Source organism: Botrytis byssoidea, assembly GCF_014898295.1.
Source record: "Botrytis byssoidea strain MUCL 94 chromosome Unknown BBYS_030, whole genome shotgun sequence".
In the NCBI taxonomy this organism is placed as follows: domain Eukaryota; kingdom Fungi; phylum Ascomycota; class Leotiomycetes; order Helotiales; family Sclerotiniaceae; genus Botrytis; species Botrytis byssoidea.
Window position 1 is genome coordinate 18716 of NW_024065871.1, and position 25300 is coordinate 44015.

At 40.8% G+C, this 25300-nt stretch overlaps 9 protein-coding genes across 9 annotated transcripts; 7 read left to right on the top strand and 2 right to left on the bottom strand.

Moving 5' to 3' along the window:
- Positions 1–853: 853 nt before the first annotated feature.
- EAE97_010705 (uncharacterized protein) lies at positions 854–2568 on the top strand (the record flags this gene model as incomplete). The annotated part of the gene is made up of 5 exons (XM_038881220.1): positions 854–914; positions 1013–1363; positions 1417–1691; positions 1747–1950; positions 1996–2568. The coding sequence occupies 5 exons, from the start codon at positions 854–856 to the stop codon at positions 2566–2568; spliced, it is 1464 nt and encodes a 487-aa protein (XP_038727838.1).
- Positions 2569–2675: 107 nt separating this feature from the next.
- Positions 2676–3461, bottom strand: EAE97_010706 (uncharacterized protein; the record flags this gene model as incomplete). The annotated part of the gene is made up of 1 exon (XM_038881221.1): positions 2676–3461. The coding sequence occupies one exon, from the start codon at positions 3459–3461 to the stop codon at positions 2676–2678; it is 786 nt and encodes a 261-aa protein (XP_038727839.1).
- Positions 3462–5192: 1731 nt separating this feature from the next.
- On the top strand, positions 5193–6856 carry EAE97_010707 (uncharacterized protein; the record flags this gene model as incomplete). The annotated part of the gene is made up of 4 exons (XM_038881222.1): positions 5193–5342; positions 5563–5616; positions 5662–6279; positions 6416–6856. 4 exons carry the CDS (start codon positions 5193–5195, stop codon positions 6854–6856), a joined length of 1263 nt encoding a protein of 420 aa, XP_038727840.1.
- Positions 6857–7980: 1124 nt separating this feature from the next.
- Positions 7981–9475, top strand: EAE97_010708 (uncharacterized protein; the record flags this gene model as incomplete). The annotated part of the gene is made up of 2 exons (XM_038881223.1): positions 7981–8128; positions 8355–9475. 2 exons carry the CDS (start codon positions 7981–7983, stop codon positions 9473–9475), a joined length of 1269 nt encoding a protein of 422 aa, XP_038727841.1.
- A 1068-nt stretch (positions 9476–10543) lies between these two features.
- EAE97_010709 (uncharacterized protein) lies at positions 10544–11257 on the top strand (the record flags this gene model as incomplete). The annotated part of the gene is made up of 1 exon (XM_038881224.1): positions 10544–11257. The coding sequence occupies one exon, from the start codon at positions 10544–10546 to the stop codon at positions 11255–11257; it is 714 nt and encodes a 237-aa protein (XP_038727842.1).
- Positions 11258–18122: 6865 nt separating this feature from the next.
- On the top strand, positions 18123–19540 carry EAE97_010710 (uncharacterized protein; the record flags this gene model as incomplete). The annotated part of the gene is made up of 3 exons (XM_038881225.1): positions 18123–18242; positions 18419–19286; positions 19344–19540. The coding sequence occupies 3 exons, from the start codon at positions 18123–18125 to the stop codon at positions 19538–19540; spliced, it is 1185 nt and encodes a 394-aa protein (XP_038727843.1).
- A 1172-nt stretch (positions 19541–20712) lies between these two features.
- On the top strand, positions 20713–21766 carry EAE97_010711 (uncharacterized protein; the record flags this gene model as incomplete). Its single annotated transcript, XM_038881226.1, has 5 exons — positions 20713–20859; positions 20944–21141; positions 21202–21460; positions 21515–21643; positions 21699–21766. The coding sequence occupies 5 exons, from the start codon at positions 20713–20715 to the stop codon at positions 21764–21766; spliced, it is 801 nt and encodes a 266-aa protein (XP_038727844.1).
- An 854-nt stretch (positions 21767–22620) lies between these two features.
- On the top strand, positions 22621–24154 carry EAE97_010712 (uncharacterized protein; the record flags this gene model as incomplete). Its single annotated transcript, XM_038881227.1, has 5 exons — positions 22621–22632; positions 22706–22746; positions 22823–22971; positions 23049–23447; positions 23510–24154. The coding sequence occupies 5 exons, from the start codon at positions 22621–22623 to the stop codon at positions 23602–23604; spliced, it is 696 nt and encodes a 231-aa protein (XP_038727845.1). The 3' UTR covers positions 23605–24154.
- A 213-nt stretch (positions 24155–24367) lies between these two features.
- Positions 24368–24928, bottom strand: EAE97_010713 (uncharacterized protein; the record flags this gene model as incomplete). The annotated part of the gene is made up of 1 exon (XM_038881228.1): positions 24368–24928. One exon carries the CDS (start codon positions 24926–24928, stop codon positions 24368–24370), a length of 561 nt encoding a protein of 186 aa, XP_038727846.1.
- Positions 24929–25300: the final 372 nt, after the last annotated feature.

Sequence of the window (25300 nt, forward strand, 5' to 3'; positions counted from 1 at the left end):
GGGATTTGCTTTGAACAAGACATTAGGCGTTTTTGTGGGAAGCTATATGGATACACTTGTTGGGCAGGTCACAAAGATTCCTGGATCGATCGTTTTGTCGCTACTATCTTTGTCGGTGCACTTTTCCAGTTCAGCGGACCTATCATACATGTATTAATAGTTAATTTTATACATAATACACGAACAAGCATTTATAAAAATCAGTACTGAATCCATTTCTGTTAATGATCATATACTTTTATTTCATGGAATCTACACTTAGAACTTCAAGCATAGCCCCATGAAATCTATCTTTGTGTCATGTTTCTGAGTTAGCCCCCTGATCAAAAATCTGAGTATACAAACAATACTAGAAGACAAGACTGATTCTATAAACTCAACCATGGGGTTCACAATATGCAATTCCACATTCTCCCCCATTTATAAATCAGCACATGAGAGTGCTCAGATTGGAGCCGTTTCATACTATATAAGCTTAATAAGATACTATCTTCTAGGTTTCAGCTTTCTTGATGATAACATATCTAGTGCAGAGATCAGTAGTTTCCAGAAGGTGTGAAATATTAATGGTAGTTTGGTTTGACTACCTGTGAACAAAGAACCTATCTTTATTCTCACTGGTAGCGGCGATGTACCTTTTATCCGCTGAAATGCCATCAAGTCCCTCTTAGTGTAATCTTGTCGGATCTTTAATCACCCTTATATGCTTCCATGCTTCCGTCGTTCATTCGTGGTATTCACACCGTTCTGACAAGTGCTCACGTGACCATAGCATAAGTCGTGACTCACACCCCGGAACATCAACGTTTCGTACATCAAAATCGAGTTGATGCCAAGTTCTAATTTCCAAGACATGTCTCTTGCCAAAAGACCCAAAGAAAAGAAGTCGGGCAAAGGCTGCTGGACGTGTAAAAGTAAGCACATATCTGCAACCATTTTCTCAATCCCCGTAATTGCCCCGCCATCCAATGTAACCCCCACATTGATGTTCACGATCTAACAGTTCACGAAGGCAGGAAAATTGGATGCGACAAAGGGATTCCTCATTGCAATAATTGCAAAAGAACTGGTCGAACTTGTGAAGGTTATGGTGTAAAACTCCATTGGCCAGAATCGGGTGATGGGCGGAGACCAGTTCATTCTTGGGAGAATGAAGCTCATCTACCTGAACAAACTTTTCTAGCTTTCCCGGCACGTGAGAAATATCAGTTTCTGAATTCGACTTTTGTTGACGTAAAGATTGCATCTGGCTATCAGCAGGAATGCTATTCAACACATCGATATATGACAAGCCCTCAGAGAAGCCTCAAGTTCGGATATGAAACTGCTCTTGGGTCACGGGATGCGACATTATTATCTTACTGTAAGACAAGGGGATTCTCCACATAATGCCCATATATTGACAGGCTCCTATAGATACAGAGGTTTTGTCTCGCATGATTACTACCATTGATGATAGTTTGAATGGGTTTCGGAATTACCTACTCCCGAATGCGCTTGCAGATCGATACCTTTCATGTCTGAGTCTTCGATATGCTATCCTTGCAGTATCAGCATATCATTTATGGGGGACTGAAGCTGCAGTACAATACAAAGTTTCGGCTATACGACTCTTATCACAGTCTATTCAGAGAGGAGATGGTGGACTTCGAGGGCAATTTGCTACTTGTATGATGCTTTGTGTAGGCGATGTAAGTATATCTAAGCTCCAACCACTAAAGCTTACATCTCTTAACTTCCGGATAGGTTTTTGATGGGGCCGATGGAAGCTGGCCTACGCATTTGAAGGCAGCAAGGGATATTGGTTTGAGAATGACGAAAGATCATTTCTTAAATACTTGGCTTTTATATCATGATGTCCTAGCAGATTTTAGTCATGGGAGGCGGCAGAGACAATTCCTGAGTACTACATTTTTAGGAGCCCCAAGTGCAAACCCCGAGAACAAGATCGTAAGTTTTACGCAGGTATTGGAAGAAAGACGCTGACGTTGGCAGATTATCGGCTCGCTAGGATGTTCGTTAGAAGTCCTCGAATGCATATCCTGCATCAATGAACTTTCTGGAATAACAGAAAAGCAAGGGGAATATCAAGATTTTGCCAGAGGACTAGTTAAACAACTCGAAAATGCTCATCAAATTTCCGCAATCATGGAAGATGACACTACCGGCAAGATTGATCAGATGAAAATAGAAAACACAGCTGAACTTTACCGGCTGGGTGCCCTCATATATCTCCATTCAATACTATCCACACCTTCCGACTCCGATATAATACAGGATCTTGTTAATAAAGCTTTGGAAATTTTGACTATGAACGGTATTTGTACAAGTCCATGGCCATTATTCATAGCGGCCTGTGAAGTTGTATCTGACGAGCAACGAATCCAAATCCTTGATGTCTTGGAAGATATGCAGAGTGAGAGGAGGATCAGAAATCTAGAGATAGTGAGGGGTATTATAGAAACGGTATGGAAGCAGATGGATTTAGCGGAAGGTAATGGCGCAAGCAAGAGAGTTGACTGGAGGAAATTGGTTGACATGCGGAAACGAATACCTTCCTTCATCTGAGAATAGAATAATCATTGGCGATGATGTAGGATTATCAAGACAGAGAATATCAACATAGAATAGCAATCCAATAATATTGTATTAACCTTTTCGATTCGATACTTCCTTCATACTGAACTAAGCGGAGGAACATTGACCTCGACCAATTCTTCTCCAATTCCTCTTCTCATAGCCTCCTCAAGAATAGACTCGGTAGCAGTAGCACCAACTCTCGTGACTCCCAGTATCCTCACTCGTAAAAGATCATCCAGAGTCCTCACTCCACCAGCGGCCTTGATTTGTATCCCTTCCTTTACATTGTCTCTCATCAGGCTGAGATGTGGTATTGTTGCACCTTCATAATTGTACATCCCATTACTTTGTTTGACAAATCCATATCCCGTACTAGTCTTCACAAATGCTACTCCAACCTCACTGCAAATATGACATAACTTCACAATCTCCGCATCGGTAAGAAAGTCGTTTTCGAAAATGACTTTCAAAATCGAGCCCTTAGACACCACAGCCTCATTGATAGCTTGAATTTCTTTTTGAACATAATCCCAATCTCCCCCTAATGCTTTGCCAATATTAATTACCATATCGATCTCTTTTCCACCAGCTTCCGCGGCTTTAGTAGCTTCGAACACCTTGACTTCTGTAGTGCTATTTCCAGCAGGAAATCCAATAACGGGGCATACATCAACACCAGTTCCTTTGAGAGCAGAGATGGCTTGTTCAATAGAATATGGTTTGACACAAGCTGTTGCTACTTTGTATTTGGCGGCGATGGAAAGACCAGTGGCGATTTCGGTATCGGTCATGGTGGGGTGGAGGAGAGAATGATCAATCATTTTGGCGAGGATCGGAAGGGATACTGATACTGTCGGTGGAAATTTGATTGGGGGTGCCATATTGTAAGTCTTTGCGGATTAGATATTGGACTGTTTACTTCGTAGATTATTTTCTGGGAGATAATCTAAAATATTAGGTGTCTATAACACTGGTTGCGTTATACGAAGTAAATCGGGGTGTAACGTTAGATTGGGCCAAGAGGTGGGGCTCTTTACCAAGAATCCAACATGACGGTAAGAATGCACAACAAAAAGTTCAAGGACAACTCTCGGTCCCGAAGACCAAAGATAATTTCAATGTACTCGAGTAGATTGATTGTCTAATTGGCGTGATATGCAGTCATATTTGAGCCGAGCACTTCCCTACACCGGACTCGTTTGCGGTTTCCGGCTAAGGAACTTGAAAAGGCCATCTCTCACGCAAGCTCGACGAGGTGGTCGCAACCCCAAGTTCTGAGTAAAGCAATGCTGCGCTGTTCGCATCATCGAAGGCAAAGATTGAATATTTGATTACGCTTGCGCTATGTCCTATAGTGGTGAAATAAATCCTGTTGTCGACGAGGTGCGCATTCTTGAAAGTTCATGATCAATTGTGATTAGTGCTCGCATTCGTTCTCGACACATACTAAAGCGTTCACATTATACAACTCCTTTCATGATCTCAAAGAGATTTATAGAGTATTTGAACCTATCAATCATAGAACCCAGACCGAAGTCGAGGATTCAAAGGTCTGTCAGTTGAGAGGAGAAAGTTGTAGGGATATTTGTTCATTTGCTCACGCTTTCGACCGACCGACCCTTTTCTTATTGCTGGTACTATTCGTGTTCTTCATTTATTTTGACTGAATGACGTTTTATAAATGTCTAAATTTCCAGTAGTCACGGGGTGACTATTGTTTGAGAATACAATGGTACGTCAAGCTATAATTTTTCGATAAGGCGGCCATTGTATGTTGTTCTGAACCTTGCCTTGAGTCCTTCCCTCCTTCCGATAGAAATCAAATTTGGGTGTCATTTATATGAATTACCGTTGCTTTAGGATATTTTTATACTAAGATTCGGCGTTTACCCTCCTCATTCTATCTCAGTGTAGGCAATAGTATACTACAGTGAGACTGTGGCGTGTATTAGTATATTGATATTGCAGCTAATATGTATAGAAAGAAGGCTATACTATTTTTATATATATTTATATATCTAGAGAATACTAGTAATATACTGAAATACTGGAATTCAATATAAAATATATATTCTTATTCAAATTAAATAATAAAATTCTATTTCTTATTTCAAATTGAATAGAAATCCCTTATTTTTAGTTTAATTTAAATAGGAATATATATTTTATATTGGATTCTAGTATTTCAATATATTACTAATAATATTAAATAATTAAATAATATTGAATGTTTTCAGTGGTGTTGAATTCTATATTACATATATATATATTTCGAAAAAACTCGATATGCACCACTAAACTAACCCGTATACGAAATACGGGAAATACTATTGCCTACACTGTTCTATCTACGGAAGTTGCTCCCCATGGACCTCAAAATCTCATCTGCGTTCTCTTCTTCTTTTTCCTTGATCCAATAGTTCACATACATTCTTTTCCATTCTTCGTCAGACGCTATACTTATCTACTACACACTATCAGGTCATTTTTCTATCAGAGCCCTAAGTCGAAAGTCCAATATATTAAAAAAGATTTCAAGTTGCTGCACTTAAATAGCCCTTCAAGCTTTTATCCTGAACTTTTCTTTTCTTCCTCAAGTCCTGCATTTCAATATGGCCAAGGAAAAGAAAAACAGCCGTCAAGAATCTCCTGAAGATGCTGCTGAGAGGCTCGAGAGGGAAGAGTTGGCAAGAATACATGCCGAAGCTAGGCGGGAGATCGTACAAAGACGTATCTTGGCAGCCGATGAAATGGCAGCAAATGTAAGCCCAATTCGGCTTCCTAAACTCGTTGATTTCAATATTTACACATGATTATCATCCAGCATCAAACCCCTTAGTCACTTGTGCAACATTATTTGATATCTCTCAAGCTTTGAATCTTTTAGAAGGCTTCGGGCATTCCGATTGGATGCTCATATTGATCCAGACGTTCAGCATCATTTCAATGTTTAAATAGTGTACTGATTCTCCAAATTCACAGCGTAAAAAATTGCACTTCCTTTCATCAAAAGCAGTTCCTACAGGCCCTGTCGAAGTTTTTGGCCGATTTCCCGTCGAGATCAAGTGACAAATATTCAAGCAATTGACAGACACTTATTCTTTGCACTCCTTAATCTCCGCCTCTCGATCTTTCCATGAATGTTACCTCGACGATCAATACCAATGTGAAGTATTCTGCAAAATGCTAGTCGATGAAATGACCATTCCTATCTTCCTTCGAGCGGTTGCCATATCCAGCGATTCAGTCCGCAGAATACGATGGACAGGCCAATGGACTGGGGCATTCCAGAACGTGCGCGAGTTTATGGACCAGTATTCCACAGATTCGAGAGCCACAACCTACGATGGAAGGAGTTATAATATGAGAACCCTGCTCTCAATCGCAGAGTTCCATTTGATAATAAAAGCTGTTACTCAAGATTTTTTCGAATCGTGTTTAAATTTGCATCCGTGGACGCACGAGAAGTATGAGAAGAACGAATTGGGGAGACTCGAGGAGCTTCGAATACAACGGGCTTTCTATAATCTTGAGATATACGTCCGTCTTTTTGAACGCGGCGATGATTATCATATTCAGCGAACTTTGTTAAACGAGCAGTCACACGGAATAATCCTGGGGGGTCAAAATGTCGGGCGAGAAATTTATGCGTCGTTCTTTAATCATTTCAGCTTTTGGGAAGTTGAAGAGATGGTCTCGGTAAAAGACTACATGGAAAGAGAATACAATGATATTATCAACGAATGCAAAGATTTTTTGGCAAAGAATTTTACAGGCTCAGCAATACGGTTCTCCATCGACCTCGAGAAAAAATACATGAAGCAGAAACAACGAGTTGGGCAGTTGCGCTTATTCCAGGAATCATTATAACGATTTTAATCGAACTTTTATCAATAAGGGTGTTGAGTTCTTTTGGAAGGTTTGTAACCAAAATGGACCCAAGACAAAAATTCCTCTTATAGACATTCCAATACAACAAGACACCATACTGTTGTCTACTCAATTCACAAAGATAATGACGATTCACTTCTATCTGATAGACCAGGCCTTGAATAATCAGCAAAGCCAAGATATAACATCAGAATTTCGTCGATTTTATGAATGTTATAATCGCTTTCTCGCAAGCCGCGCGAGGCCTAGGCTACTCGATCTTCCAGGCTCCCGTTTCGCATATGATTTTATCTTGATATTTATGAGATCCGAAACGTATTGCTTTCGGGACTGTTGGTCATCTTGGGGTTATTGTATGTGGGACACGGAACGAATAAACGAATAAACGATATCTATTGGCCCATTACCAACCAACTAGAATCTCATCATGGTCCAAGGTCACGTTTGAGCCCTCGGGCTGTACTTTTACCAGCACTGTGAATTTAAAGAGCGATAATGTTGGAGGCATCAAATCTGGTTAGACCATCAGCGTATCTGTTTACTTTAGGTATCAAAATCAGCATCACCATTTAAATGTCCATAACTTGTATTCTTCAATGTCCTAATCAAGTTCTGGCAATAAAACGGTCATTTAGACCAACAAAAGAAGGGCTCGCCAGAGCCACATTTTGCTGCATTGACGAGTGATTTGTTTCTTCATCTGCGAAGAATTTTTTTCTTCCTTTCAGGAAAGTTGAAAGTCTAAGTCTTTGAAATTCTGAATTCAATTTGAAAGTTGGAGCTCACACCTTATCTTTTGGGTTGGGCTCTTAGGGGCTCATGATCGCTTGTCACAATGAACTTGAGTTTGAGGAAGCATTGTAGTGACTTATTTGATCTGTTGCGTATGGTCTACGACAAAAGGAGTATGAATGACAAGTGGTAGTATAGAGCATGGAAGATGGAAGCTAATGGTATACCGAAGTTTCACTGGGGGCATAGGTTTCCATGTGTTTTCACGTGGATTGAAAGATGACCTTGGAGTTCCGCCGATTTGAAAAGACCTTTGCCCTGATGGATTGAAGTCAACAATTTGTTAAATTATAAAAAGAGGACAAGATCACGCATGTCGAAGTTTTCAAGACCGAAGTAATAAACCCTCCTCAAGTGAAATGCATTGTGAACTCGATCCCGTGACTTGAATGTGTTGCTGAGAATGGAAGTTGCGACCTTACCGCCATCAAAAGTAATGGATGTCATTTGGGTGGAACTTTTCACTTTTCACTTTTTAATTTTGTAACCTTCATCACCAGAAGAACTTATCTCGAAGACCTTCGTTGTTTTCTTGATTCGAGGAGCAGAACAAACTGAGTATCGATCCGTTTATGGGCCGCGAGTAATCTCATTATTCTTCCACGATTTGATGAGGATATTCAAATACTTCTTCTGATCCTTCTCTTCGCCGTCGCCCAATTTACCTTTGAGCATTTTCTTCTTTCGAAAGTTTCAATAGGATATCAACTTACAGTCATGGCAAATGAAGTCATCTCCTCATTCGTGTCCTCCTGGCCAAACCAGCCGCACATCGAGGGTGGATGCTTCTTGCCCAATGACAATGGCACAAGAACTCCATACCCAGAAACACCTCCTCAATTTGTTCTTGATATTGTGAAGGAAAGTTATGGATGGACTTCGATGCTAGAAAATACATAAATTTTGAAGGATGACAAGTTCTATCTATTTCCGAAGCTGCCATTCGAGTTGCGTAAAAACATTGTAAGTACATAGCTTGAGTCATTTCAGTGCTTCCTCCCAAATCATGCAGCTTGACTCTTGCTTCTTTCTTCCAAATCATAAAACATTTATACTGATCATAGCTATTTAGTGATGTTACTCTTTGCCAGGCCCGCGTGTGGTTCAACTTTACTGGGTCGAAGGCAAATGCTGGTCAGATGGAGAGCAGCCTGTGGCACTTCACGTCTGCCAAGAATCCAGGGAAACGGCTCTCAAAGTCTACAAATTGGCCTTCAAGTCTGAACTCTCACCAGCAACCACATACTTTGATTACAATGTCGACATATTATATTTAGCTGTTGGGAAAATTCCCGATTTTGCACTTGAGTTGGTGAGAATTCTACGAGGTGGGATCAGCCGATGCGACCTGGACTTAGTACAGCACGTCGCTGTGGATAATGTCTTTTTGAGCCCAATTTTATGGAAATCATCTAGCGACACTCCGTCGAAAGATGATCACGCATTCCTGAGCAGCTTATTTCCCGCCTTACGTTCTTTAACTTCAGTCGTAATACCATCTGCAAGTCTTCCTTTGGATTCGTTTGTTGCTCTTGGATTCATTGACTATTCTATGGACATTATAATTTCTAGCTTTAAGGAGACTGGGAGAGAGTTTTTGCCATGGATGGTAGAGAACAACGGAATTGTCATGCCTTGGAAAGTACCGCTTGGACGAGCGACCTGGGAGGCTCGAATATCTGAAATTTGGAGATTTATTGAGCTTCATGATCCAACAGTTGCGACTTTACGCATTGTCGCTGTAGGAAAACTTGAAAGAGACCCCAAATGGGAGTTCCGAAACAAGTATCTGAATGGGTTTATCTACTTTGAAGACATCAATTGCCTCTTATACGCCACAGAAGAGCTTGAAAGGCTGTTGGAATTACGTGATCATGAATATGGAACTTATTACAAGTTCGGGAGCTGGCTTGCGCAAAGTTTTTATCATTCCAAAACATTTGCAAGATTGAGAATGATTGATGAAGAAGCCCATGTTGATCCTATTGAAGTATATCAATGGAAAAGGAGCTGTGAATGCAAATGCACTCATACTCGTCTAGTGGTGAACCCATGCGAAGAGTATGAGGAATTAGGCAGCTTTGAGATAGATGAAGGATTTGATATTGGAGACGAAATGAGAAAATGCTTACTTCTGAAACATGGATCATTCGAGCCAAGGCGAACCGAGATGTTGAGTGGTAATCGAAACGGATTGTTATGTCGTTTTTGACGAGTGGAAATACCCCAATGAATTAGCGCTTCTCGATGTAGAGTAGGGTACATAAAAGTTCAATCGCTTGAGAATATTGAAAGCTGAGCATAACAGGTAATCCGCGTTTCTTGACAAGATTTACGTGTATGTAACAAGCTTATTATTCCAGATTTGAACATGCAGTTGGCAATATATATCAATACTCGTCTTCGGGCTAACATTCTAATGTTTTCTGCTACTTTCTAAACTTAGATTTTTTCCTGCAGTTCGTTTTCTTCGCGTCTTCTGACTTTGTGCGGAAATAATAATTAGTGCTTGTAAATATCTCAAAGTAAGAGCAAAGCCCTCTAAAGCCATGTCGAGGCTTCGATTATACTTATTTCTGGAATGTCCTGAATCCTTAATTTCATCAGGATCCCGATCTTTTGACTAGTGCTATTGAGTCAATGAAACGATACACATCCGTGTTCCTTGCGCTATTTGGCACTTAATGCCTACCTTTTACACGACCAACTTTCTCATGAGATTATCAGTATTCCTATAGAGTGATAAATGACGCGATCTAGCGCTAGTCTTGCCTTGAGAGAAATTATAGGCATTGATGGCAGGATGCTAATATTTTATTATGTGCTGGGCTCCTGATGAGACCGGAATTTCCTGAAGAGATGATACCCGAGAATGCTTCATTTATGAGTAAAAGATTGTGTCTTCGGGATGGTAGATAAAGCACGGTAAGGTGTGAGCATGTGGGTGTAAATGGAGCAGTTGAGAAGTAATTGGTAGCTCCGTATAATTTGGATTATGGGTTGCTAGTGAAGATCGGAGTTATTGGATAACGTATTCAGCCACCGTCAATATTACCCATTCGCTTCTGGTACAATCTTAAGTTTAAATTCTTGGACACCTTGCGTTACTTATGGGCCATTGATCTTCCAATTACAAAAGTGAATTTGTACGGCACGAAATCCAACTTGAGTAAAGAAGCAAATGATGAGCTACGTTACCAATTTATATGCATCTCAGAGTCAGAGGCCCCAAGAATTATGAACATAAACCTGCCAAGGCAACTTCACGGAAGATCTAACAATGAAAACAACCAAGATGAACAGCAAGGATATTGTCACTGCTTTGCAGGTCTTGCAGGAAAGAGTCAATTCTCTTGAGCTGGAAGTCGCAAGGAAGGACACAGAGCTCCATGAAAAGAACGCCGTTATTCGATTCCTCCGAGACGAATGCCAAAGATATGCGACACAAAACACATCAGTACTTGTAGCCGGACATTCACAAATCTTACCCCATGTTCCAATTTTTGATGTCGATGAGAATGGAAAGCAGTCGATTCATTTCGATTATTGGCTCCAGAGAATTCAATCGAAATTAGACATGGATCATTATTTAGGAGCTGCTCGTATGGAGTATGTTGTCTCTCGACTTGGTAGTGGTCCGTCAGCATATATTTATAAGAGATATCAAACAGCAGAACAAATGCTTGATGCTCTGAACAAAATTTACGGCAATACAGATCGAAAAGAAGCTGCTAGGATCGCATATCACCGTTTATCTCAAGAGGATAACGACCCATTTCCGTTATCCTGGAAAGAATTTCAAAGACTAAGTGCGGTCCTCGAAATGACTGAAACGATGATGGTTCATGACTTGTACGGGAAACTCAATTTGGGATTGCGGAAGGCTTTGATAAATGACAATCTTGATAATATTGAAGATCTAGGAAGATTTTGCAGGATGGAAGATAGAAAATTGCGAGCAATACAGGCTTTGAAGGATTCCGACGAACAATAAGTCGATATTCTAAGGAAGGTTGGAAGCTGTAGTTGTGGGCGAGGAGCGCAGCGCATGGACTATGTTTCGGATCGAGGGTGTGGTACTTAATTGCCGCAAGCTTTTGGCGACTGTTTTCGGGGTTCTTTCTTAGTTCTGGTCTGAGGGGCGTTGGAGGGAACTACTGTAATCCCAGAACATATTATCTTCAGATCCTCATGATCTGAGATTGGGAGTTGCCGTATTCTGCCTCTGTGATTCGTCCGAGGCTTTTGGCGTGAACATGTAGAGAGCGGAGAGCTTTCCTTGGTTATCGAGGTGCTGGTCATCTCAAAACAATCAGACCAGTGAAATGGATTTACATTCTTCCGATCCCATCCGGCTAACAGATTAGTTGGTACTACAAAGCCTTGGTTGGGAGAATGATTAAGCGAGTTAGTTGTGGCTCTTAATCCTGGGAACTTTCAGAATGAGAGGAGGACTAATGGGCATTGAAGAGCCTCTTGCAGTAGGTTTCCGTGAGGAAATTTTCATCTGGACTTCTACTTCATTACTTGGTAATGTAGATTTCCTGCCAAGAGCCATAGGTATTTGAGAATAGCTAATGAATTGATACGACCTCGGAAGAATTCTTATCATTTGCGTGATATTATGTTAGATTTAAGTCACAGTTTGTGAATTTAGATAGGAAACTTGGGTTTCTGTCACTCTTCTAATGGTACTTAAGATTCCAAGAACCCTGGAAACTCGTGTTAGTTGATTCATTCCCAAAGAAAGCACCCTTGAAGGAAGCGTTTCGACACAAGGATGTTTTTCCCAGAATTTACGACCATAAACCATCACTTCGGGAATATTATCTGCGACCTATGATTTACTCCAATCTAGAAGTATGGTATAAGTTCACAATCTGGAACAAAAATCCAAAAATTGCCATTTTTCGTCAAAATATTATCAGATATATTAATAATCGTCTCATAAAATGGCATGGATATCTCGCTCGGTTACTGGAGGGTAAATGGTCTACAAGGGGCAATATAGGTTGTCCTGCTATCCCCTCCGGCTAGTTAAGTGTATTTCTCAAAGATAACAATAAGCTACAGGCACTGTGAGTTTTAGGAGCGGCAGTACTTCGTCTCATGTATAGCATGACAAAAACCTCTCTGGATTTCAAATTTCGAATCATGAACTGTTCTTCCCATTTCCTGAGATTTCTATAGAAATCTAGGCGATCTCTGTGAAATCGAAATTTTTTACATCTTGTATCTGAAACATAAAAATGATTCCTGGCATGGTTGGTATTAACTTAATATTCTCAAGAAAATTGTCGTAAGTAAGCCACAGTGTTGAAAGGCGTCGGTTGTTCGCCATCCTGCTACACTTGACTGTTCTGGGAGTGCCACGACGAGTTCCATCATCCTTTTTGACCGTGGTACCTCGCTGTGCGGAAGCACATTTATTAAAATCCCTTTGATGACATCAAAAAAATTGAAGAATGATTCACTTATAACGTAAAACCTCAAGTTTATTCACTGTGAGAAATTATCAACTTTGATTATCGTTGCTCAATCATGGATCCAAGCACTCATAATATTCCACAATCTCCCATCTTGCGTAATATTCACGGACAGTGCATAAAACTGTGCCCTCAATATTCAACATACATGCACATAAGTTTGAGTGAATATTTGTCCCGAGGATCAAGATTGTTTGGGGTAGAAATATTTTTGCAGGAGCGCAGCAGAGGCAACTCTGGGGTGATACACGGGCTTGGATATGGTTTTAGAAGCTGAATTTAGGTTGTCATTCTTTATTCTGTTATTTTCTAGAGTTGAGTTGGTGACACTTCTTGGCCAATCTGTTCCGAGAATCTTGAGACGACAGAAAGAGGTAGAACATGAGTCAAGATGATGAGTGGAAGAAATGAAGGGAACAGGACAATTCATGCATCAACTTTGTAGCAAAGTGCACTGATTTTTCTAATATGTCATCAACTGCAGTTTGATCTACCTCCGAATTAGCTGAGTTGATTTTGCGATCCCCAGATTTCGCAATGGTCCAGAATAAATGCGTTGCATGTTCGAATCTGCGCTTGAATAGAGATGAGAAGTCAGTCACGATAAGAAGCGATGCAAATTTGCATGCAGTAAGAGTCAATTACGACAGTCCTTGGATGCATAAGTAGGCCTAGCTTAAAAATAATGCCACAGGGCTAGCCTTCTCATAGACTACAATACGGTGCCGTGCAGGTTATGTGGTTCACATCAAAGGATATATATCCTTCCTTCGTCACTCTTCCCAAGAATTGATCGCAAAGTTGATCTCTGTTAATCGAAAATTTGCCTGTAAGCTCATATACTTGAAACTTCTATATATATAATAAGTCTGATTCCTTCCCTGTAGTGACAGATCTCTTCATCATGTAAGAAAGATGATATTTTTAATATCATCCCAAAATTAAACCGTCAGATTTACACATTCAAGAAATATTTCTTATACTGTTCTGGGATTGAATCAGTTTCATTGAATGATGGAACTTTCTGATATCAGGAGTCCTGATATCTTGTTTTTCTTAATGTCCTTCGATACAACTAATAAGTAAAGTAATCTAGAGATTTGTGAGAGAATATGGTTATGCCCAGATGTATATTAGTGGAATACAGTGGTGGAATTTTGAATTGAAGAATAATGAAAATACTAAAGAATTTCTCCTTTGAAGTACTTGGACTAATTTTCTCCTCACTCCTTTAGTGTTACATGAGTATCCATGCTTTTAGCTCTTCTTATGACTGATCAGTCTTCGTCTTCTATTAGAACAATGTCTACTATCATCTGATTATCCTTAGTTACAACCTTTTTATTATGCTACTCTATCTCTATAAGTAAAAGGACTATAAAAGCGTGTTGAAGGAGAGATGAACTGGATTCTTCTTCCTAATAATATGGAAACTATTTAAGATACTATAATTCACTTGATTTGATACTAGAGTATTCACTATGCCATCTCTACCTTTTACTAAAACTTTCACGATATCTCATCTAACTATCTTTATAGTAGAGCACTTCAATATACGACTTCTAGTAAATGATACAGAAATTCTCCTTTTTGACTTTTGCGTACCTAATTCAAAAGCTTTTTTTTTTCTACTGAATACCTAATGTCATTTATCTGTATCTCTCTTTCTATATTCATATAACTCTTAGACGTTAGTAGATAACTATCTGTTCTTGGTATGTTTTCCCTTGAAATTTGGGTTAAAGCTCTTTTCTTACTTAGAATACTACTGTCATCTCATCTACATTCTTACTACTTTATTCAAATAGTATTCAATACCAATCAAAACAATATAAATTATTATCCTTTTCTCTTCGACCACCTGCTCTAGTACTCTTCCTCATACTCCTCGAAAGCATCTATTATTTGTCCTACTCTAGTGATATACACTTGTGAAATATTCAATCCCCGTCAAAAAGTTATCTACTCTCATCTTATCTTGTTTGCCTATTTCATTCTTAGTTCTCACTTAAAAGTCGAACAATTATAGTCTTTCTACTTGAATTCCATGGATTTAAATTTCTCAACCTTCTCCTAAAAATATATAAATACAGTTCTACCCTTTACTTCCTTAACTATAAGTTTCTGGCCAGGATTTGAGAGATAGACAATGACTTAGAGTTTCTCTTATCCGGTAGTAATCATGTCTAACTCACATGATAAACTTGAAGAATTATTGTTCTTCTCTATCCTTAATCAAAGACAGCATGCTCCTCACCTCTTAAACCCATTCTATTTAGACTATTCTCTATACTTTAGAGATAATAACACTTAATCCTTCACTTAGACCCAAATGAGTGCAAAATTTCCTACTTTTTATCTCTAACACACAAAATAAAGCCTCCAAATTGCTTCATTTGAACATGTGACATGCTTTTGATGAACTTTTGGGGACCTCTTAATACATCAGGGGCGGCTGAACTTCGGAGGTAGCTAACCGACAGACTAAAAGGTGGATGTTAGAACTATCTTGATGGACATCAGAATGAACTAAAGAGATAAAAAAAATGTTCTAAATGATGAGATACGTATATTTGCTGTCTTTTGTTGTTTTTTCTTTGTAGGCTTACCGGATGTTTCCAGTACTGAATGGTGATAAAATGAAGGTAATTATGTTGAAAAATAAGAGAACTTTTGCTAGACATTGATGCCATCTTACCCCAAATGATGTGCATTTGATGATTGATAAAGTAAAAAAGTTGGTTTGAAGGACTTTGAGGTGTTTTTTTACATAGCTTTAAGATGCCTAGAGGTGTTTATGCATGTTTAGGGGGATGTATAAGTGTTTTTAAACAACTTTATTGATGTTTTAAGAAGGTCCATGAGTATAATATCTGACAAACATTATGTTCTGATAAGTGATTGCTATCATTTTGGGCATTTTGATGCTTATGTCAACTGCTTAAAAGTGACCATAGTTATGTCACATGAAAAGACACCAATCACCTGTGTAGTTTCTAAATGCATCACATACCTCAAGATTCCTTTATAATTGAGATTTATTGCTAAATTGCCACCTAAAGTTATGAACTAACTATTTAATGTAATATGACCTTGTAGCCTACAGCAAAACCATAATTTTCTTCATTCAAATAGTAGATATCTGCTAATTAAAGCCCTAGCCCACTTATCAAGTATTGTGTCCCGCTCCAGTGCTGCCAGTACCTAGCTTCGACCTAAGTGCCTACCTAATTCCTATTCCGTACCTGTCATTTGGCAGATCTTTTGGGATCCAAATCTCAGAGAGTGGCTTGGGTTCCGCACCCCCTCAATAAAGCTTGAAGTACCTGCGTTTATAAAGATTATTGGGGGTAAACGCTCATGTGTATACGCTTCAGAGGTCTGGCAGATGTAATCGATGATGCAAACAGAGAAAGTTAAGGATAGAGGTGGCAGAGCCTAAGGATCTAGAATTTAAAGACATGGACGTAAGATCTCGATATGTAAATGCGCCTGTGTAAAATCGATGAGGGCATCAGTCATAAACAGCCGGAGCTATTTGCCTCGAGGGTCCAATTCGAAGTATTGTCATAGATTGTCGATGAGAGTATTTGCAGCAGCTTAGGCCTTCAGCATAGAGGGTGCGTTTCGGATCATGTATGCAATGTGCAATTGCAGAAGATAGTAATTATAGCGTATCTATTTCGAGACTCAGGGTTTAATTCGTAGTATTTGTATAATTTCGCGCATTATGGTGGTCGCCGTAAGGGTATGAACCTCGAAGCATAGAGGTTGATCTCGCTGTGCCTATGCAAGAAGACTGGGATAATATTAGCTTTAGTAGCAGAATGTAGACCACAAAAAAGACAGTAGCATTCTTTGAATAATTGGGGCATAAGATCAAGCAAAGTGTACAAAACGCCCACGGAGATATCAGGAGAAGGAAATGGAGCGCTTCGTTCGGTCTTTCGTTCCGCGCTACCAATTATCCTGCTAATAGATAACCGACGACGATGCGATGGCTGTATAGCAGAAATACAACTCTCTTTGCCATACGCTATTTACTGCTGTGTAGTTTGTCTGCCGACGGGATTGCTTGTGGTCCTCGGCACTGAAAGACAAAGGCACAACGACTAAACATGCTGATGTAGGTGAAAAATCCATGAGTTGTCGGCACTCTATGCTGCTTTTTCTTAGGAGATCTGCTAATGCCGCAATTGCTGGAAGTAGGATCGCGATCGAAGTATACTGCGCTTTAGTAAACAGAGAACGGAGACGATCTCACGATAACAATGGAGGGGACCCGAAGCTATCGAGTATATCGGCAGAGAAGGAAAGTCGAGGCGCTGGGTGACAATAGACTGGAGCAAAGAGACCTAGAAGCTAGGTTGCAGTAGGAACAGGAGGATAGAGCCGAGAGGATGGGTTGGAATCGATGGGAAGGGAAACGGTTGTGCGGCGACAATGAGGCTACGAAAGCAAATGGAGCGCTCTCAATGCGCGAGGCAAATTAGAATAAAGCAGGGAAGTAAAGCTACAGCAGAAAGGAGTCAAGGAAAGCTCACCGATAGAGAGAGGTGGGTATCCAATCCTTTATTGGCGCAGCACAAGTTTGGAGGAGACGTTGGGCTGTGATTGAGAATAGGTATACGGTCCTACGACAATACAAACAAGATGTGCAAGGATCCCAGCAAGGAGCTCTTAAGCAAAGCAGCAGATGCAGTCACAATTGATAGGTTTCTAGCAGATAGCAGATAGCAGATAGAAGAACAGGAATACTCTACGCTAGAAATGGATTCCAAGAAGCCTGAAGGGACGGCGGTGGGTAATTGACAAGCAAAATTGATACGATCCTATTGTAACTACATCTATACACACATTATACGCACATCATTTAAGCTCAAAATGATCTGTAAACCTCCAATATTGTACTCATTTGAGCCCTATCTATCTGCACCTCTCTACATGTCCTCATCGGGCCTACTTCCGGCCTTCCTCCGCAGTATTGCCGGAGTTTACGAGGATAACGGAGGTACCTGAATGAAGGAGGTAGAATCTAGCCTTATCATGTGATGCTGTGCTTTGCCTCGCCTTGATCGATATATAAGTTCTGCGCCCATGATTCTTGTTTACAAGAATTTCCTTTCCGTAACATCCCATTTGCATCCATCAACTGATGGACTGCCTGTACCATACCACTACTTTGTCTTTACAAGAACACATTAGCATTATCTTAATCGATTGCTTCGTTCTTTACGCTTGATAAGCTCTTTGCGCTCAGTTCTCTTGCGTCAAATCTCAACCATCTCTGCAGTTATCCACCGTCAACGTCGCCATCCTTTCCTACATTTCACACGACTCTGTAACAATATTCTGACAAGAACTCGATCCAATATGCTGTCTGATTCTAAAATCCGCGAATTGAAAGTTTCAGGGCTCGTCTACAACGGGATGGTAAAGCCGTACAATCGCGATGGAAACATAAGAAAGAGTCATGCTCTCTGCATCGATGGTGTAAGTTTCTTATCCCTAACTTTCTTCAACATACTTTTCTTCTGGGGGTTTACTCTATATCCCCATATAACTTCTCTATTTAGAATCATATTGCTCTAGCCGCCTACTCTGCTTGCTAGACGCAATCGAGAGTCTTTCTTCCTGCTTCAACGATGTATACTAACTTGGGTTTACAGCTTACAACGCCACACAAGCCTCTCTTGATGTTAAGTCAAAAGTACATCGCGTTTCACATACCTAGCCGCAAAGAACTCTACGACCGACCAAGCAGACTTCAACAAATGGAAGCTTATACCAGATTTCTGAAAGATAACCACGGAAAGCCGCTTAGCACTTACCATAGAGCCACCATCCACATAAATTTGGCTCGTTGCTTCGAGGATTGTCCCGACGAGAAAAGTGGCAGCCAGGATGACATTCTCACTGTCATCAAATACCACTTCGAAGTTGCACATGGCTGGGCAACGGCAGTAATCGATCAACGAGAACTCGATGTCACAAGTGAGGAGTGTGTGCCATTCAATGATATCATCAGTGCGGCCAACGACATCAAGGATTCCTTGTATGCTCGGAAGCTTTACATGGATGCCCTCGATGAAGATAACATGGTAGTAGACGTTACTCCTGGATTGAAAAACTCAACGTTGCCTCTCGAAGTTGTTGATGACATTGTCTCGGAACACAGCCGGAATTCTGAGGCACCAGACTCACAGCCTTCTGAACAATTTGCAGATATTGGTGCACAAGATGACATAGGTGGAAGTGATACATCGACAGTTCGAGGCATTGATGACACAGTCAACAACTCTGACAGTGACTTTGATGAGTTTGGATACAAAGATATCATTGCAAAGGCAAAGCAAAACTCAACCATTGAAGTGGAACCTGCTCCAATCAATGTTACGGATGTCAGAATGATACATGGTTTTTTGTACTTCTTGGTACATGATAAGATTGGCATTTGCAACTTGATGGACGGTTATCTTGACAGAATGGACGCTGCCCTCGAGCTTGGAGAGCTTGAAATCAAGATCATCAGAGATGGTGAGTTAAATACTTCTACAATGCATTGTTAAAATAGATACTAATACACAGCTTCAGCGATGATGGCATTGAATGTTCGACATAACGGCAATGGTTTCGCAGTTTCACCAAGCTCATCACCAAACACATCCTCGGCACCATTCTTTCTCGTTGCTTCTACCTTACCTATACGCACACGCTCGAACAATACCGAATACGAGTCTCGAAAGAAGAGGAAATTTGCTAAAGACGATGAAGAAGATGAAATACTTTGATGGCTGGTTTGGTTTGTATCGCGGCCAAAATCTCCTCTCTGATTGATAGCTAGGCTCGTTTTATGCATGGGATACAGGATATGAGTGGCGGGGACATGTAGGCAGGAAAGCCCCTAATAGCAGATAAATGTAGGAATAATACAGCCACTAGAAAATCATTTCAAAAACTTCCTGCATTTTATGACCTCAAGTTATAACTATATGTGCTGGCTCAAGATCACCAAGTTTTTACTCATGCACTCCTGTCCAGGCTGCAACTTGTATTGAACGAAATGGTCTCTGTTGACAAGAATGTAATCCACAATGGCTTTGTATCAGTAGCATAATAGCATTGTATGAATGAATGTATTCTGAGCTTTCACCGACTAGCATTGGTGAGTGCCAACAAGCTTGAATATATATACTACCTAGGCATGTGCCCAGAATTCGAAAATTACAATTGGGAACAGACAAATCTAGACTTCAAACATATATGTTCATATGATTCATTTTACACAAGGTCCGCAGCTTTGAGACAATCTTGTTGCCAGGTATTACGATGTAGAGAACTTCACACAGCATAAATCTGGTGGAGTTCAAGAAGTGAAAGGTTAAAGCAAGTCGAAGAAAGGTCGAGCAATGTTCGGGCCGACAGTTAATCCATAAGGCTAAGTAATGTTAAGTCTAGATCCCGTGCATTATGATCAAGTACAATGTCTATCTAAATGACTAATAATGTATACAGCTTTATCTATCTACTCATTGGTCAAGTATGTTGTTTATGTCTGTTTCCTTACCTTTTGGATATCTGTTGAACAATATTGTACTGTGTGTGGAAAGAATGTAAAATTATCATATTCACTCATTTGTTCACACAATAGCATATTCAATCACAAACAATCATCTTGTTTGTTTTACCCATGAGAGATTTAAGATTTGAGCCGTAGTAAAATGACACTAACCCACTAAATCGCTTAGCCACACTGGTTTGTTTTGATTTCGGGTCTCACCCACCTCTATTTAGGATTTTTGCCTGACAACTCAGATTTTTGACCCCTCCATTCTCCCACTTCTACTACCCACCCCAAAGTACCTTCCAACCATAACGCTTCTCAAGTAAAGCTGCATTAAAAAAATTACCTGCAGGTTTTATTCTACATATTCTTCAAGATATCCATATAAGTCTATTCATCATGGCTGAACCAGCACACCAAGAGATCAACACCAGCAATGAGCCCAAACTCGTTGAGTCTGAGACTAAGCTCGCCACCGAGCCAGCAGCTTTAAAGGAAGAGTCAGCCAAGGAAGAGTCAGCCAAGGAAGCTCCAGTTGAGGGTTCCGTATGTTGATTATTCCCGTTCTTATATTGCTATCTGGCGATTTTGTCGATTTCATTACACTTTGCTAATCATAATTATGTTAAGACCTTGACCGAACAGGCTACTGCTGCCGCATCCACTGCCGCCGCGACTGTCACTTCTGCCGCTACTGGTATCACTGATAATGTTTTCTCGATGTTCGGCGGTGGAGCCAAGAAGGAGAAGAAAGAGGATGAGGACCGAGGAGATAACTCAGGATCTGCCAAGGCACAAAAGGCCGCTGCTGCTGAGGAAAACCCAGAGGTATTGTTGGACAACATGCACACACACACACACACAAAAACACAACTGATCATATTGTAGGATGAGGCCCCAGAATCCGAGGACGTCCACTTCGAGCCAGTTATTCGTTTGACCGAGAAAGTCGATGTTAAGACCAACGAGGAACTCGAGGAACAAACCTTCAAGATGCGCGCCAAGCTCTTCAAGTTCGTCAAGGATACTCAAGAGTGGAAGGAGCGTGGTACTGGTGATGTCCGATTCTTGAAGCACAAGGAGAACGGAAAGACCAGATTGGTCATGAGACGAGACAAGACTTTGAAGGTCTGCGCCAACCACTATGGTATGTTTACAGCATTGAGCAGTATTAGGTTGAACTCGAGCTAACGGTCAAAAGTCGTTCCTGACATGAAGTTGTCTCCAAACGTTGGTAGTGATAGAAGTTGGGTCTGGAATGCCGCAGCAGATGTTAGTGAGGGCGAGCCAGAAGCACAAACTTTGGCTATCCGTTTTGCCAACTCCGAGAGTAAGCATCTATGCCGCAAAATACAAATATTATATGGAAACTAACATTTCTCCAGACGCAAACCTTTTCAAGGAGGCTTTTATCAAGGCTCAACAAGAGAACGAAGTTTTCTTCAAGGCCTAAACGATAGATCCGTCCTCGTATTTACTTCAACTTTCCAAAACGACTCCTCAATCGACACAGCATAATCCAGCACAGCACGTTTCCTGAAGGAATGAATTTATGATCATATTTGCATTCAAACACATTTCTTCCATACCCCGTTAACCATTTACGCGCACGTTGTCGAAAACCTCTTTTGTAAACATCGACAAATCGATACCTAGACATTCTGGTGGTCCAGGTTTTCCCCAAAGATTGTATCATGATGATGATTACGATGGAGGATAGGAAGGCTTGATTAGTACTCAATTTTGAGACTATGGCATGTAGTTAGACTAAAAAATACCAGTCCTTCATTCATCCCCAAAGTACCTACCGCTTTGTATATATTTTGAAAAGTGAACATTAAGTCTTGTATGTATTGTGGACCTTTTGTGACTGGACCTATCCGAAGCATATGTAAAATAGACAAATGTATACCTAGCTAGGTAGATACTGTATTCTTCCTTCGACTCTTGAGGAGGATGTCTTATTTTGTGTGAATACTATACAACTTTAAGATGAGCTTCAAAGTTTATTTCATCAAGTGAACAAACAAAGCTGAAGCCTACTAGTGCCTACTCAAAGTCGGAATAAATTGACTCAAATTTCCAACGATTTGGATATTGATTCTTTTCCAAATCCCTAGAATTGATAAATTCCTTCTCCAAGTACACGTGATTCTCTATTCTCAATAATCTTTAGCTTCAACTAGCAAGGGTATCAGTACCCCACTCAAATTACGATCAGCCAACTGCAGGCGCGTCGCAATTGAGAACGACATCATCAAGAAATCGAAAATCCGACAAAGCTTATACCATCGAAATACCGTCAAGATGGTGGCAGAAGTGAGTGATCTGAAAAAGCTCAGCTTTCAGTCCTCTAATAGCACCTTGAACATAATTACTGACTGCGGCGCAGATTAAAAGAATGATCAAGCTCGTCACAGAGCAGCGCAACATGTAGGTCGCGATCTAGCTTTCAATTTCCCAATCTTATACTGGATTTCGAGAATACATGCTGAAACTCACTCCACAGAGATAAACCAGCGCTTCAAGAAGGATTCCCAATGAAATCATGGAACATCGAAATCTTTATGTTAGATGAAAATGGAAACGAGAAGCCTGCGACCTGCTTTACAAAGGCAGTTTACAATCTACATCCTACCTTTCCAAACCCAACTCAAAGTAAGTTTTATGATCTCCAGAATTTTCTTACACGCGAAGCTTGCCAAGTTCCCGATTTAACGTTTGCCACCACGCAGCTTTTACTGAGGCTCCCTTCCGCTGTGAGAATGAGGGATGGGGAGAATTTGACATGACGATCGATTTATTCACTACTCCAACGGGAGGCAAGCATAGCATTGCACACGATCTCAACTTTGCCAAGAGCCGCTATGAAGCTAAACACCCCATTACATTCAAGAACCCAAGTCGAGAGTTGATTAATTCATTGAGAGAGACCGGGCCAGTTCCAGGAGATGAAAATGGAGCCATTAGAAAGAAGGACGCCGATGGAAAGAAGAGGAAAAGGACTGGCCAGGTAGACATGGAGAAGTTGGCAGAAGGATTAGTCAAATTGCAGGAGGATGACCTCTTGCATGTGGTTCAAATGATTCATGATAATAAGAGCGAGGAAACATATACGAAGAATGATGTTGACCGTAAGTTCGAGCCTTGGCGCTATTAATGAAAGCCGAGGGAAACGCTAACGCAAAGAATGCAGTGGGAGAGTTCCATGTCGATTTGTATACATTACCAGAGTCACTAGTCAAGATGCTTTGGGATTTCGTCCAGACCACGCAAGGAAAAGGTTACTAGATAGGAGATGATATTTCATCGATTATGGAGAAAGCTAGCTATAATACACACATTTGGGAGGGAAGCAATATAGCTATCGAAATTGGATCATGGATGGTCGATGGATGCATTCATTTATGGCAGCTATTTCGAAAAGCGTTTTTCACAGAACTTTTACGCAAGCAAAGAGAGGACTCATTTTCACAAGTCCAACTTCCACGGCGTTCCAATTTTCATCATCGGGCATAGGATGGCATTTCGATTGCTACATTTTTTAGTTACTTTTTCTCGTCTTCATTGAACGGAGGCGGTAGGGCGTGAGCGGGTGGGCGTACTTCTTCGGATCCATCTTGCAGAAAGTCGCGTTACATGGCATGCTCTTGGTCAATATTTGTCTATGAAGCATAGTGGCCGGGATGGTGGATCAGATCAGATCATGGTGGTTCACGAGATACATAACTGGCAAAATTGAATGAATGGATGAACGAATGGATGGATGGTAGGAGGAAATTGAATAGGAATGAAATGGAATCTTTATAGAACACTGGTTTATTTCAGTGTTATTTTGTGGTATTCATACGTTAATACGTGATTCTATCCATACATTTTTTTTCATCAATGCTGCAGACTAGCAGGACTACCTAGGTAGGTAGGTTGGCTAACTAATAATAGCCGGGTATCATTCCATTTCCAAACGCCATCTTCCCCATATGCTCCTCTAAAATGCTTTACTTATCAAATGACTCCCATGATATTCCGGAAAGATACTCCAGTCTATATCTTCTTACTCGTCATCCCCGAAACTCAACTTTATCTTTTTACCCTTCTTCGCCGCAGCTTTAGGTTTCGTCTTTGATGCAGCTCCAACTTTACCACTTTCGCTCTTCTTCTGATTCCCCGTATCCTTTTTGCTCGAGGACTTAGCATCACTTTTCTCCTCTTCCTCTCCCTTCTCAATCTCCTCATCCTCCAACCCTCCAATAACCTTCCCAACCTTCCTCTTCTTACTCCCTCCTATCCCCACCGCCACTTTCGCACTCTCCTTCTTATCCATCCCTCCTTCTTCTCCTTCCCCCTCCTCACTTTCCTTCACTCCCCCTTCTTCTTCTTCCCGTTCCTTCTCCCGTCTCTCCCACTCCTCTTTACTCAACGTCTCGCCGCTCACCTCGTCAAAAACCACAGGCTCGCTTTCCCGCTCTGCATCTTCGTCAATGGGTTTGCGCGGACGCGAAATGGTGAATTCGTGGCGGCCGTCGGAGGAGGAAGCGTGGTTGGATTGGAGACGTTGGAGGAAGGGGGGGAGGGTGGAGTCGTAGGAGAGGTTTTTCGAGGTTATTTTTGACATTGTGAGGGGGGTGGTGTTGTGGGTTTTGAGGGTTGGTTTTGTTTGTGAGGATTGTGGATGTTGGAGGTCCGCGGGTGGTATTGAAATCGATGTTGATATCGATATTGATATCGATATGCGACGAGAGACCCCAGATAGACCCGAAGCTTTAAAAATTATACGGCGGGGTAGAGATAGCTTTGATGCTGTTTTGATACGGATGTCGAGATTACTCGAGATTGAAGGTGATTGATTGTATGGATTAGTAAGAAGGTAGAACGATTGGCCGATGGGGATGAGTAATATTTTCCGTACGATAGTTGGGATGGAAAAGGAGAAACTGGCTTTTCGTTACGATGGGATGACTGGATTGGGATGGACTGAGTGAGTGAG